This window comes from Hibiscus syriacus, unplaced genomic scaffold, assembly GCF_006381635.1.
Source record: "Hibiscus syriacus cultivar Baekdansim isolate YM2019G1 unplaced genomic scaffold, ASM638163v2 tig00110020_pilon, whole genome shotgun sequence".
NCBI lineage: Eukaryota > Viridiplantae > Streptophyta > Magnoliopsida > Malvales > Malvaceae > Hibiscus > Hibiscus syriacus.
Window position 1 is genome coordinate 3,051,157 of NW_024062568.1, and position 15,346 is coordinate 3,066,502.

At 35.6% G+C, this 15,346-nt stretch overlaps 3 protein-coding genes across 3 annotated transcripts; 1 reads left to right on the plus strand and 2 right to left on the minus strand.

Moving 5' to 3' along the window:
• Nucleotides 1-4,614: 4,614 nt before the first annotated feature.
• On the minus strand, nucleotides 4,615-7,011 carry LOC120213300 (very-long-chain enoyl-CoA reductase-like). The gene is made up of 4 exons (XM_039211472.1): nucleotides 6,686-7,011; nucleotides 6,525-6,564; nucleotides 5,083-5,843; nucleotides 4,615-4,876 (listed from the first exon to the last, which is right to left on the minus strand). The coding sequence occupies exons 1-4, from the start codon at nucleotides 6,752-6,754 to the stop codon at nucleotides 4,808-4,810; spliced, it is 939 nt and encodes a 312-aa protein (XP_039067403.1). The 5' UTR covers nucleotides 6,755-7,011; the 3' UTR covers nucleotides 4,615-4,807.
• Nucleotides 7,012-8,417: 1,406 nt separating this feature from the next.
• Nucleotides 8,418-10,104, minus strand: LOC120213301 (KIN17-like protein). The gene is made up of 2 exons (XM_039211473.1): nucleotides 9,992-10,104; nucleotides 8,418-9,659 (listed from the first exon to the last, which is right to left on the minus strand). Exon 2 carries the CDS (start codon nucleotides 9,637-9,639, stop codon nucleotides 8,452-8,454), a length of 1,188 nt encoding a protein of 395 aa, XP_039067404.1. The 5' UTR covers nucleotides 9,640-9,659; nucleotides 9,992-10,104; the 3' UTR covers nucleotides 8,418-8,451.
• Nucleotides 10,105-11,966: 1,862 nt separating this feature from the next.
• LOC120213302 lies at nucleotides 11,967-14,531 on the plus strand. Its single transcript, XM_039211474.1, has 5 exons — nucleotides 11,967-12,104; nucleotides 12,898-13,081; nucleotides 13,200-13,326; nucleotides 13,411-13,812; nucleotides 14,361-14,531. The coding sequence occupies exons 2-5, from the start codon at nucleotides 12,973-12,975 to the stop codon at nucleotides 14,497-14,499; spliced, it is 777 nt and encodes a 258-aa protein (XP_039067405.1). The 5' UTR covers nucleotides 11,967-12,104; nucleotides 12,898-12,972; the 3' UTR covers nucleotides 14,500-14,531.
• The last annotated feature ends 815 nt before the right edge of the window (nucleotides 14,532-15,346 follow it).

The window sequence follows — 15,346 nt, forward strand, 5'->3', positions numbered from 1 at the left end:
TTTTGTTTACATTCTGCTCTGAGAGAAAAAAACATGGAGTTGTTCAGTGTAGTTTGTATTAATCTATCTTCTTCTTTTTTTAGCATCATAAACTCCTTTCTGGGAGGTATTGGAATAAAACATTTCGTTTAGAAGCGAGGATCCAACTCAGAAACATTGTTCAACCTGGTTGCATGTTTATAGCATAATTTCATTAAATACTGCTACTGAATAGACAGACTCAAATTTTCTTAGTTTGTTCATTTATCATCCTTGCTGCTAATATAGTCAAAGTAGATCGATACTACATGATGCTACTTAATAGTCCTTCTAGATATCTGGACTTCTGTATACTACATATTTGTCAAAGTTGTATTATCCACAATCTATTATAATTCTTGAGTTTCTTGTGAATTTAAGTTGAACCTCCCCACCTATTATCAAATGGTTATAGGTTGGAGTGCTTGACGGGGAATTAGAATATATGTGTCTTGTTACGAGACCGTTAAAGGGTGTGAAAGTCTATACCCTATAACAGGGGCTAGAAAGTGATGCAATTAGGGGTGAGTATTTGATTGAATTTAGTTGTGTCTTGTCAAAATATTTCGAGTTGACGAGTCTTATTTAATATTTAAATTTTATTTATTTTTTCAATCGAGTTAAGTTTATAAAATTCGAGTCGAGTTTATTTTCAAATTTCATTGTAAATGTGTATAATGTTATGGTGTTGATTGGTATAATTTAATGACTTTCATAGTTCATAATTATTTTGTTAGGAATTTGGGAGCAGAAAATTAACTAAAGCAATATCAACATCAAATAAAACATGCACACGAGACGATATTTAACATGGTTTGGCATTGTCTACCTCCACGAGTGAGATGAACAATAATCCATATAAACTTAGAGAAAACGAAGAGTAGTATAAGTGCATGATAATTTGGAGGGATATTTCCGGAATGCATTAGCAATTTTTCTAGCACCCTTTTACACTTGGTAATAGAAAAGAACAAGATATTGGGAAGAATCTACTATTACGTCTTATTCCTTTTGATATTGGGAGGCTTCAGCAGCTGAAGTATTTTTATGCTGGTGATAATTTTCCCTACGGGACTATTCCCCAATTCATTGGAAATTTAAGAGAGTTAATCAAATTTGCTTATGATTTTAACAGTCTTCAAGGCAGAATCCCTTCAAGTGTAGGTAAGTGCCAAAATTTACTTGGAATTTCTCTTTCTAATAACAATCTTTGTAATCCCTAGACTCCGCCTATGCATTACGATCAGATCTAGTAGATTACGATAAAATTTTTCCAAAACATTTATTTTAATAATTTAAAACCATATTACGAATAAACATCTTTAAAAATATAGTTGATAGCATTAAAGTTCAATTCCAGTAAATTAAAGTCGTAAGGACTGAGTAAAATAAAATATCCTATAATTAGTATCAAAACAAATCTAACATCAATAACAAAAGCAACATACGTCGTAAAACAAGTATTTTAAAAAATAAATGCAACTCGGAAGATAAAAATATTACAACAAAACAATATTGTATGAATGTGTCGATCCTTCAAGTGTCAGGTCCGGATTGCCTATCAAAAAGTATCTGAAAGAGAAAAGTTTGGAGAGTGAGCTAGGGAGTTCAGTGTGTTCCAGCAATGCAAATAAAAACATACATTTAAGTCTCAAAATCCGTTCATTATCAAAGTTATGAAAACGATAATAGAGTTGTAGTTTAAATACAGAACAACCCTCCAACCGTACACCATATGCAGTTCCCCATAACTACATCCATAATGATTTACCCTAGGCCCAAAGGGTGTAGGTGCCAACCTAAGGGAGCACTTTGGGTCCATAAGGTCTTATCCTAACCGAAGCATAGGTGCCCACATGAGGGGTGTGCCCTTAAACCCATAAGGACTTACCCAATGCACATAGCAGAGGTATCACCCTAAGGGAGTACCTTAGGGTTCATAAGGTCTTAACACTAGGCCTATTAGGCCAAGGAGCCCAACCAAGGGTCGCCTTAGGTCCATAAGGAATTATCAGCTCGATCGGTGCTGAACCTGTATAAGGAATTATCAGTTTGATCAAAGTTGAACCTGTAAAGACTTCATACTAGACTCAAAGTACCCCGAAGAGAATAGTTTCCGAACAGTAACTAACATTAGCAAAGAAATCAGAGTTCAAACAGATATTAATTCAGTAAAAACAATAACCAGAGAACATGAATCAAACAATCATGCTTAAAAGTTTAGTAAATCAGGCTTGAAACAGATGAATCATGCGAAATTAATTAGATCAACTAGTCATATTGCAAATCAGGTAAAACAGTAATGTGCACATGATATTTCAAACATATATTTAAAACAAATATTTATATATAACACACAATGAATACACCTCGTAAAAAGAATCAGTCTGGTAGATCTATCAAGCACCAACTTCACTACACTCTTCGGCTATACGAGAACCTAAGTCATATCATAACAAAAATTATTATTGTAGTACACTAAACTGAGTATTTAACATGGCTGCAGAACTATACGAGTAATCACGGGCTCTAGCGGTCAAGCGGATCGGGAGGAACTGGGTCGAGCAGATGAACGATCAGGAGAATTGCGGGTAACTTAAATATACGATAACATAAATTAGTCCTCGACCCTAAATTAAATTAAATGCACTTAGATTAATCTCTTAAATAAATTACTTAAATTACATATGCATATTCGGGTTTATGAGTCAATTCGGAGGTTTTCGGGTTCGAATTTGGCAAAACAACTTTCGGGTTCGAATCTGTTAGCATGAATGAACATGATATGATGAAAAACCTTAACTTCTTCCAAAGAGTTAATGTGGCTATAGATGTTGCTCATGCATTGGAATATCTTCATCATCGTTGTGAAACATCCATCATCCATTGTGACCTCAAGCCAACCAATATTCTACTCGATGATTAAATGGTTGGCCATATAAGTTACTTTGGCTTGGCAAAAATCCTTTATGAAGATAGGCTTAACCATCCTACTAATCAATCAAGCTCCCTTGACATAAGAGGAATTATTGGTTATGCTCCACCAGGTAAGAAATGTGTTAATTTCTTCTGCAATTATTTAGAGGATTTTCATTTCAATTATTTGTATATATAATATCTGATGAACTAATTGTAGAATATGGCATGGGAAGCGAGCTGTCAACAAAAGGTGATGTGTATGACTATGACATCCTCTTGCTAGAGATGCTTACAGGAAAAGGCTAATTGATGAAAGGTTCAAATAAGGTTTAAATCTTCACAACTTTGTTAGAGAAGCTTTTCCCGATCGAATGATTGAGATTATAGAACCCATCCTTCTTCAAGAGAAGAGAGTGTCAGAGGAAGAACAATTGCAGGTATCACTCGCAATGAAAACAAAATGAGAAATGACGATCTTCAATGCTTGAATTTGATATTAGGTCTCTCTTATTCTGTTGAATCACCGAGTGAGCGGATGGGGATGAATTGTTCTGCGTGGGACAAGCTTTTTCGTCCAACTCGATTCCATCATGGGATTTAAACGTCACACGCTGCTCAATTATCTGATAATTATGCTTTCATATCTTAGCAAAATACTCGATCATAAATTGCAGGTATCTAAGGTGTGGTATGGATGAACTTGAGAGGCTTGGGTCTGGAGGAGTGCTTGTTGTTCTCTTTCGTTCCAGTTTTCCACCAATAATTTGTCAGTGTAGTTTGTATTAATATATATTTTTTGTCTTAGGATCATAACCAGCTCAGAAACATTGTTCAAACTGGTGCATGTATACTGTATAATTTCTTTAAATATAATAATGATGGACTAAAATTCTCTTATTTTGTTGCTTATTATTACCAGAAAAGCTAATTACTGAGTAAGTAATTAGAAATGAGAGCTCAGAAAGCATAATAGTGGATGTACCAGAGTGGTTATCGGGCATGACTAGAAATCCTGTACCCTTTGCTCCCGCAGGCTCGGAGAAATCATTTTCTTTATTTCTCCCGCAGGCTCTTTGTCCAATTCGATTCCGTCATGGGATTTAAATATGCTCAATCATCAGGTTATGTTGATGCTTTCTTATCTTTGCAAAATACTTTATCATTTCATCACTTAAGCCACAATTACATTACGTTTCTGTTGGTAGAGCACAAGGTTCTTAACCTTGAGGTTGTGGAATCGAGTCCCACGGAGGGCATTTCATAATTCGGAGATCTTCTACAGAAGCTGCTCTCAACCTGGTGTTGGGGCAGCCTACTATCTTACCTCCCCTTACCCCATTACATATGGGAACAAGGGACAACCATAAGGTGTTGTGTGGATGAAATTGAGAGGCTTGGGTCTAGAGAAGTGTTTACTGATCTCTTTTGTATACATTCTGCTCTGAGAAAAGAAAAGTTTTAATGTGTTTTGATCGTCTTGTGCCTAAAGGAGGGTCATTTTACTCGAATCTAACAAGTTTTGATCCGACCTTCTATAATCGGGTGTTATTGAAACTCGGATTCGGACTGGGAAACATTAAGAAAAATTGAAGCTAAGATAATGGCATCGGCTTTGTGAAATTGAAGCATTAATAGAACAAAATTCATCAATTGAAGTAACCGCCAACACTAACAGTGTAAATCAGCAATGATTTTCAATAATTAGGAGAAACAAAAACAAAAAAATCCAAATGCATTACATTGATTCAGCACTAAACTGAAATTCAAAACCTAGCAAGAATTGATCTTTCAATAAACTCGGAAACCATGCTTCAGCTTCGTAAATTTAACATCGAAAAGACTTAATAAGTAGCACGTTCATTGGTCCATTCTACAGGAATGGGGGAAGAATGACCCATCGTCGAGGGTACTTCGGCCTTCCATCCTTACCGTCAAATAGCTGCAAGTGACAAGAAGTAAAAGGCAAGCGTAAACTTTAATAGACGCCGGAATGATGACCGCAACAGAAATTAAACGATACAGTTAATATGCTACCACACATGAACTTATAGGAATTTATATGCAGAGAGCTTTGCCTATGCGTTTGATTAGCATGTTACTCAAAGAAATATCTGATTTAGCAGTTCAAGTGGTAAAAGGAAATACCTTCTTCAATCGTCGGTGCTTCGTGAGGGCCCAATTCGTCATGATAGAAGTAGCAACCACAAGAAACACATAGCCTGCAACTGTCTGAGTAGCAATATTGAAACCCAACCATTGGTAAATCTCTGTTGTGTAATTCGCACATGTCACGATATTGAACAGAAAGCCACGAGGAATTTGATATCCTCCACTGCCATCAGGACCACGTAGATTCTTCAGTATGATATGACAATAGAAGTTTGCAAGTTGACAAACCAACCCAAACCCAAAGCCAATCTTCATCTGAAGGTCACCAACAGGTGTGTAAAGTGGGTGGTTGACATAGTAAGCAATGTACAAACCAAAGGTCCAGTAATAAGCACAATTTCTGAAGACGTTCGATAGAGGAGATGTCGCATGGCTGAAGCGGTGGACGAAGAATGTTTCCAAAATCCGTTTGAAGTAGTGGAAACACCAGTAATATAAAGCATATGTTTGAACAGGGTGGTGAACGGGGTGGGTAAAACCTTCGTATCCAAAGAACTTGTACACTGGGAAGTAGTAGAAGACAGGATAGAGGATCAATGGACCCAAGTACTCGAAGAAGAAAAGTGTTCGGTAAGACACTTGTGGACCCAAGTCCTTGAACACTACGGTTAAGCTATTCTCATTCCCTTCGCAGTAGTCTTTGAGACTCTTCTTGTAGTTAAGGACAACAGGCCGCTCCCTTGATCCCGATGGCACGGGAAGAGTTAGTCTTTGTCTCGAAGGATAGAACTTTTTAGCTGACAGTACAACACACAAGAACTCATTTAAAAAGAATCTAATGACCAATGAAACTGCCAGCACCGATGCAATCAAGGGAAAATGATCAAGATAATAACATAAAAGGCATAAAAGTCGGTCAAAATATCGACATACCGAGTTTCACTAGCTGGAAACATAGGATCTACTATGGATATGAACAAAAAAGAAAAGAAGCTTCACTAACTGGGAATGTAGCGACTAAAGGAGATGTCAACCTCTAAGATATCGGTCACATCAAGGAATCAAGGGAAAATGCTCAAGATAACAATATAGAAGGCATAAAGGTCGGTCAAAAGATCGACATACCAAGTTTCACTAACTGGAAACATAAGATCTACTATGGATATGAACAAAAAAGAAAAGAAGCTTCACTAACTGAAAATGTAGTGACCGAAGGAAACATCGCCTTATTCAATATTTTCAGTTACTTTATTACTCAGAGTCAATACAATCAGGAAACCATGATCCATGCAATACAATATGAAAAATAGAAAGACATAACGAACATTGAAAAGGGTAAAAAGAGTATCTAGTTGACTCTATCTGCAAAGATTTGAAGCAATAGAAACACCCAAAACAAAACAAAATAAAAAAAAGCAGATTTACAAATTCCCAGAAATATGCAATTATTCTCCACCAATTCAGAGGTTAGCCCTTACTTCTCTTGTGAATTGCCTCCTGCAAATCAGCCACCGTCGCCTGCAAAACAAAATAGAAAAGAAACACAATGAATTCCTAATCGAATCTTTCTTTCCATTTTTCTTTCTCGAAGCAAGCCATTAAAAACAAACAATTCACAAGAGAAACAAAGAGAGAATACCGAGTCATTAAGCTCGAGGCCACCTTTGATGAACTCTCTCCCACTGCGAGAAACTAGATTGACCTTCATCCTTTAACAAAACAAAAGAAACCCGGTTTTTGTTACAGCAAAAGGAACAAACCCTTGGAAGCTTTGAGCTTGGAAAAGTTTGGATCTTTAGAGTTTCATAGATCTCAAAGATTGGAACTTGGGAAAAAGAAAGTGACAAAGGTGGTGCTGGAATTAAGATATTTTTATAAGTGTAGATATTAAAGGCGTGTGGTTAGGGTAGGAGAGCCAACTATCTTGGCCGATGAACCAACACCGATTCTTTAATGGCTGACGTGATTGATTGAGTGAAAGCAGGGGGACCATTTCGACGGTGATGATCTTGACACATCATCTGTCTTGTATCTTTTCCGTTTTCATTAAATTCTGTATTACATAATGGAAGAAAGTAAGTGACCCTGTTTTACAGATTTATCTTGCTTTCTTGGTTTGTTACAGATGTTAAATCAGATCGTTGATTCAATCTATTTTTTATTTATGACTATTAATTCAGTGAAAAATTATAAATTTAATAATTATATATATAATTAAAATTTAATTTAACTTTCAGATTTTACTTTACTTTTTTATTTTAATGATTTGCATAAATTTTAATTTTACTATTGATTCGGTCAGTTAAATGTGATTTCAGGTAAGGTTAGGCAGTTAAAACAACTCAAACGGATCCGGAGTTCGTGTTAAGCATCGGAACCTAAAACTCAAATGACTACAGGAGGGCAGATGAATCAACCCCAAAGAAAACATGTCAGTGCATAAAGGCATTTCGCGACAACTCAAATGATGCACAAACCAGAAGCTATCAAGCAAAGATTGGTTAAGATGGTAGACAATTCTGAAAAGGATAGAGGAAGGACCACTAAAGATGGATCATTACATTCTCACCACATGAATAAGACAAGTAAACTCTGGATTCGACATGACATGTATATGATACAAAAAATAATTAAAACACGAACAGCTTAATTTTCCGGCCACAACCGGAAAAGGAGAGAAAATGAACCAGAACAGCCATCCAACCACGAACCATCATAACAGTAGAGCTTAAGAACTTATAGAACCAAATGATTACAATCAAACAATCAGCAACAGAATTTGATGTACTAAAATGGCTCCTTCCAATTCCTAGTGCACGCTTAAGCTACTGGAATCATTAAAAGAAGGAAAAAGATGCACTTAGTTTGAACATATTTATCCTTCATTCATTAACAGAGTTTTTTTATCAAACCAGAAAACTAACATATGAATTTAAAACAGAAGCAGCATACATTGGACAAAGTACTGAAATCTGTGAGGAACAATTAACACAAAATGAAGATCAGATTCCAATTTTCATCAATATAACCTAATATAGCCTAGTACTCGATAGTCTTCAACTTTTTGCATCCTCATCACTTCACTAATATCAGCCTTAAGGTGAGGTGAACCAATGTGTTAAATTTCAATCTCAAACAAAAATAAAAATCAGGTTTTCCAGGATCAAAGCAATTCCATATAGCATCACAAGATGTAATCAAATGCAGAGGTCGAATTCTGAAGGTTTTCCAGGTAACTAAAGATAGTGAAAGTTTTTAACATAGACCAACAGTATTTATCAAGCGAATGATACGTTACAAAACAAGAACCATGCATTGCAAAGTTATAAAGCTTTTCTGTTGAACAACTGATAAAGAGAATAAACATCAAATTCCATTACAACAAGCCAGAATTCTGAGCACAACTCACTGAGCAACTTTGCAAATATCTTCATACTCAATGGCCTTGAGCACTCTGCCATCATAGATTCCCTTCTCAATCTGCACCTTTGCACAAAACTTTTCCGCATCCACTCCCAACAACCTTGCAGTTGACCCACGATACGCCCCATTTACTATCTTTACCACACCCCCAATTTGTGGAATCACAGTTTCAAGCTCTTCCTGGTCAACTCTCAACACATGCTTACTCTCAAGCATCTCGATTTCCCCTACATACCTATCAATAACTTTCCTCACAACTCCTTTCTGCTTATAGTACCCTTTCTGAGCCAATGCGTTACTCATCACCTTCACGATGATGCCCTCACAGAGCCAATAGTCTTTCCTATTACTCCTCTCTTTTTTCTTCTCTTCTTCCCTTATCAATTCTTCCAGAGCACTTTTTCTCCCATTATTTTCTTTCCTCTCAATCTTTGCCTTCGCCTTCATCTTCTCGTTCTCTTCCTCTTCGAAAACCAGCCGAGCAGTACTGGAACTCTCACCTTTTTCTGCTTTTGCAGCGCTTCCCCCTCCTAAAGAAAAACCTATTTTCATTCCACCGTCTAAATTTAACTCTTTGATTACAGCCTTTTTTTCATTATCCTCAGCTTCCAAAGGGTTTTTTAACTGCTCAGCTTTCTCAATTTGCTTCTGAATTTCCCTCTCGTGCTTTTCTTCTTCTACCATATCCAACTTAATTCTTTTGTTTTTCATTTTCTCCTTAAAAAGGGTCTCTGAATCTCTATCAATATAGGTAATAAACCAACCTTTGGGCGTCTCATCAACCTTACACTTCCCGGTCCTTCCCAAATGCTTAACAAACTCTGTTAACGTAGCCCACTGTGTCGAGTTCATATGAACGTGATGTCGATCATTAATAAACTCATTGTAAACGACAGTGGACGCGACGCGACTGAAACGATGGCTCCTTTTCATAAGGTCAAGAAAGTTCCTTTCGAACTCTTCTGAATACCCGGATACAATCCGGTCAGGATTTTGCCCAAAGATTTGCATTTGGCGTTGGTGAGATTCGCTCATGCAGTGGCACTTGAATCCATTTTCATCTCGGCATTGCTTTTGACACATTTGACAGTACCATCGCAGCTTCTGGAGACCTTTGGCTTTGATTCGATTCGCAATTGCTTTGGGGGTTAAGAAATCATTTTTCCCCATCTGAGATCAAGTCAAAAAACCCTAGGGTTTGAAGAAAAATAATCAGAAATTACAATTGAACAGAAAGAGAGAAAAAAAACACACACACAACGAATAGTGATTCAAACAATAGCAGTGTGAACAAATTTCACATCAATAGAGGCGATAACGGAAAGCTATTCCTGATAAACCAATAGCTATTAAAATTCATCATCTCGACTAAGTAAACACACAGAGAGAGGACGAACGAGACAAAACGACAAGCAATGCGATCGAAAAGACAAAATCAGATATAGCAGAGACCAGATAACTCAAATCGCATGACTCAATTAGAAATCAATCTTAAATTTAACTTTAGGGTTTAAAAAATTACCTTATTTAATTTCCTAGTCTGTCGGAAACTTGAAGGCAATAGAAGACTTTCGGTCTGGGACTGGAGGAGGAGGCAGCGGCGGCCGGTGAAGATCTGTGGGAACGGAATTGAGACTGGACGTCTTTGTGATGAAACAAATTGATATAATTGTCATGGGCTGTCACGTGACATTAATGTTAAAGAGATTTTATGCAGAGTATGAATTTGTCAAAGTTATTAGATTTGATTCATCAACTGGAGAATGTTGTGACTCGATCACATTGATCGTTTAAAAAAAGAAAGTGACATCGTATTTAAAGAGGATTACAAGAACTCGGTAAATATGATAAAAAAAACAAAGTTCACATACACGAACTCGATAAATATGGTAAAAAAAAACAAAGTTCACATATACAGGTTGTTGTCATTGCTCGATTTGTGTTTATGTCTTGGACATGTATCATGCATAGTTCTTCTTTTTAAATAAAATTCATATTATTTTAATTTAACCCATGATTATATAAGACAAATATATATATCATCCTATCAAAAATATTTTAAAAAAACATAATTAATATAACACATTTTCTAGAAATGTATCAGATATAAAATCTTCTAAAATGACATATATGAGCAAATTAGTCACTATACAAGATTTTACAAGATTTATCGATTTAATCATATCTCTATTTAAATAGGTAAAAATTTTACAATAAAGGTCTGGAAAAAATTGTTTCGAATGATGGTACCAAAAATTATTTGTTCGAATAATACATTTATTACATGATCATCTCGAAACGTAAGAACCCCAGTAAATCGAAATATGGGGAGACGTTAGGCTTGCAATGTGTCTCCCCCCTTTTATAAGTAAACATATAAATCATTTCGGATAAGCAAATTTAATTTCAATTAGTTAAAACAAAGATAAAAAGGGTTAAAACAAAGATATTGAATCAAACCATTCGGCTCATTTTATTTTTATTTTATTTTTTCTCAACCTGATCAAAACAAATATAAAATGGGGAGTCGCATTGCAATCATGGCGTCTCCCCATATTATACTCGAAGACACACTGAGGGTGCGTTTGGTTCACGGAATGTAAGATTACCAGTGGGAATAAAAGATTACCAGGGAATAGGATTACTGGGAATGTTGTATTTTGTGTTTGGCTGGTTTAGCAGGAATGTAAGATTACCGTGTTTGGTTAAAGGAATAAAAGATTATTGGAATGTATATTTGACCAAATTGTCCTTATTATATATTTGTATAATATTACAAATTGTAAAATATTTATATATTTTCTTTAAAAAATTAAATTCATAATATTTATATAAATTTTTTTACAAAATTAAAAATATAAAAAAGGTTTAATGAAAGGGTAAATGTTTTTTAATCTCTGAACTTCATATAAAATTTTAATTATAGAATTTTTTTTGTAAATCTAAAATAATTTAAGGATAAATTTTTAATTTAACCTTCGTAGAATTTTTATTATTCAATGATAGAAGAATGATATTTTTGAAAAAAAAATAAAAATTTAAGGACATTTTAGTCCAAAACGCTGGTAATGTTACAATACCTAAGGGAAGGGAGGTAATGACATTCCCGGTAATATACCCCAAAAAATCTACTATTGGTAATAAAACATTATCGGGAATGAGATTCCCGGCCAACCAAACATGGGAATGTGGGATTCCCATCCCATGAGAATCCCACAATCCTTGAACCAAACACCCCCTGAAATTTTTACGTCACACCGAGTCGCTATAGCAAATGCATTATTCGAGTAAATAATTCTAATTCACCATTATTCATGCAATATTTTCCTGGATCATTATCGTAAAAATTTGTCTATTTAAAATATAATAAATTGGTTTTTTATAATAAAAAAGCTAAAGGTCAAAGTGTAAAATTTGAAGACTAAATGTCTTATTATGCCAAAATTATCAAAGTAAAACCCTAAAATTATTGTTTACTCCGTGCCTCTCTCACCCACAGTTTTTTTTTTTTGATAATCTATAGGCTTAAACCTAAACAGCATTGATTTTAAAGTACTAAACCAAACGTCGGCCGACAACAGCTCATCGCCGGTCGGGCCTTCCCGGTTCGAGTCTCGGCTGCTTCCCCTGCCGCTGTAAGTTCCTTTTTAAAATTCAAGCTCAACCTTTCTTTGAAACACATGTTATTCTTTTGACATTAAATGGTTCTCATTTGAAACACTTGGCAGATATCAATTTTGTTTTCCTTTATAATTTGGTTTTTGTGGAGTTGTATACTAAAAGCAACAGATTAGGGGGGGAAGGGAAGAACTTTAATCATTATTTTTAATTGATTAAGAAGGAATTTGAACACACTGTTACTTTACTGTGAATCTGAGCAATCCGGTTGATGAACATTCAGTCTTTCTTACATGATGTTCTTGGTTAAGTCGGCTAACTGATCGACTAAATCCGGTGCCGTTATTTTGGTTTCCAGCAAGGTTGATTCGGTTTTAGGTTATCATATTTATGAAGTCAATCAAAAAATGGAAGAACTTTAGTCATTATTTTTAGTTGATTGAGAAGGAATTTGAACAAAGTGTTACTTTACTGTGAATTTGAGCAATCCGGTTGATAAACATTCAGTCTTTCTTACATGATGTTCTCAGTTTAGTTGGTTAAATGATCGACTAAATCCGGTGCCACTATTTCGGTTTCCAGCAAGGTTGATTCGGTTTTAGGTTATCATATTTATGAAGTCAATCAAATCAATTTTCAAAATTTAAACTTTTTTTTTTATAAAATTTTCAAAATTTTAACTAAATCGACTGATTGTTCACCCCTAATTGTTTGGATTAGCAGCAGTGGCATTGTCTGCCGCCGCTAAAGGCTTTGATAGCGGTTTAATCTCTCATTTATAGGTTTTCATCTTCTTTCCCTACATTGCAGGTGATAATTCATAAAAGGAATCATCTCTGTTTTTTTAATCTTCTGCACCAACTGTTGTAATTACAATGGACAGTGATGATTGGGAAAGTTGTTCAGACAATGAGGTCTATCTTAAAGACAGAAACGAAGACAATGATGAAGAGGATTGCTACTTATCCGGGTTTGTATCCAGATTACAATTTAGGTACTCTTTGTTTTGTTAGATATGTTTTCATTACCTTGCATGAAACCATGTTATTTTGCTTTTGTTTTATAGCTAACATCTTTAGGAAAGTAAAAGTTAGTATCTGTTTTCGGAAAAGATATCTCAAATGCTCGATGGATTGATGATTTGGCTATGGCCGAGGTTGTTGAAAAGAAGGGTAAGATGTGGGTGACTACGGGAACTATTCGCAATGTTAACACATATTGCTCCATCGAAGAAACTGTGTATGTGAAACCCAACCTGACTTAGAATTTTGGTTATTGAATGTTCATGTTCTTTATTTTAATTTTTAAGAAATAATTTTCTAGGTTTTTGGTTGAAATAGGGGCCTTGCATGTTTTAGATCGAAATGGTATGTATCTTTCTCTAAAAGAACTATACGAGAAGCTTTCGGATGGAAAGAGTGGATGCAATTGGGAGGTTTTTGAGGTGTATAGGAACCTGAAATCTCTTGGTTATGTAGTTGGGCGCCATGGTATCCCTTGGTCTGTGAAGGGTCAAAAGATCAAGTCTGGAACCTGTTCACTCGAGAGCAGTCAAGAGAGTAATGAGCTGCTAGAAATGGAGCAAGAAAACAAGAATTCCATCATTGAGTTGTTCAATAATATGCGGATTACAGAAGTGACTCCGGCTTTTCATGTTTATCTTCCGAACAGCAAGTTTAGAAAGTCTTCTCCGGGTGATCCGAATTTTATTCTATGCATGAGTAGGTAAGATTATATTGCTTATCACAAGAGTTTGGGAACTCTTGTATGTCATGTATATGGTGATTCACTGCATTTATTTCGTTCATACTATTAAATATCTGTCTCTGTGTTGGATTTTTCTGATGGAAGATAGTTTTTCCTTGATCTTGAATGGCTAATGGTGCAAGTGTACGAGAATTATTGAATGGCTTTACTGCATAATTGTCGTGGTAAAGGCGAGCAATCAGCTCATGTAGAACTTTTCTTCAACTGTTATCATATGCTAGCTTTTCTGGTTCTATGACGCCTATTCTATAGTCCTTCATTATTGAACACAGTTTCTGTTCGACGCATAAATGCACTGTTATGCTAAGTTACTTGGACTCAGGTGAGTGTTGGATAGGGTATGGTTACATTATGTATTGCATTGATTGATTTGTGGACTTGGGACTTTCTTGCATTCTTGAAATGAACATGTATTCTGTTTAGAAGCATATATATACTCGTGCACAAGATTCACTATCCGTTTATATAGAAATATCACTTTCTGCTCGACTTGTCTTCTCATACAGGAGCAATCCACCATCCAGAGTCAAAATCGAGGCTGTCGAGAGAAAGCATGGTGCCATCCCTTTGAAGTTCTTTCACGTAGAAAACGGGTGTGTCAGCTTCTTCTCCTTTGCTAAGGTCGATCTGCCAGTCTTACCTTGAAACATTTTGCTGTCTTACAGAGAGAAATCTTGGAGTTGACAGTGCTTATTATTATATGTCATTTATATAAAGAATATAATTAGATTTTTTTTTTGGGAATCATTGCAATTAAGTTTTTGCTAAGCAATTCATCCGGAAAAACCGCAGCATCAGGAGGTAATTATCAACATCCGAGTTTTGTATCCTACGAAAATGAGGGCGAGTTCCCAAAGCATGTTGGGTATGCTCAATAGGTTTACCTTGGATTCGGGAACTTCTAACCAGTTTACAGATACAGCACCGGAATACGGAACCATTTGCAGAGGAAAACTAGTTCAACATCGAAAACAAGAAAGTGCCATAAAATATGCATTTTGAAAACAGTCCGTGTATGACAGCATTGCACTAATCTAAAAATGTAGCATATATTTTTTTCCTCAAGATGAGGACGAGAGCCGACCTGTCATGAGCTTTCTCCTTAAGATGAGCACGAGAGGCGAATGCAATGGCTCGGGTATTAGATATATGGAAGGCTGTATCACGAGCACCTGAATATCCATAATCTTTTCCAGTAACTGGATGGATCTGAAGTGGATAACATCAGATAACATGTACCACAGACGATGCAACAGCATAACATCATTACTAATTAGCATCATACCATTTTCAGCATCAACCATGGACAATAGTTTTAAATCATTTCAGCGAAACATGTCTAAGGAAAAAACATTTTCAATCCTCAAAATTGCTAGATAAACTTCAATCATGCTATAGATGGAAGAAAGAAAAGAAAAGTATCACTTCTGGACCAAATCTGCATCGTGAAGTAAAAGCTCCATTAGTTAATATCAAGTATAAACTCCCATCG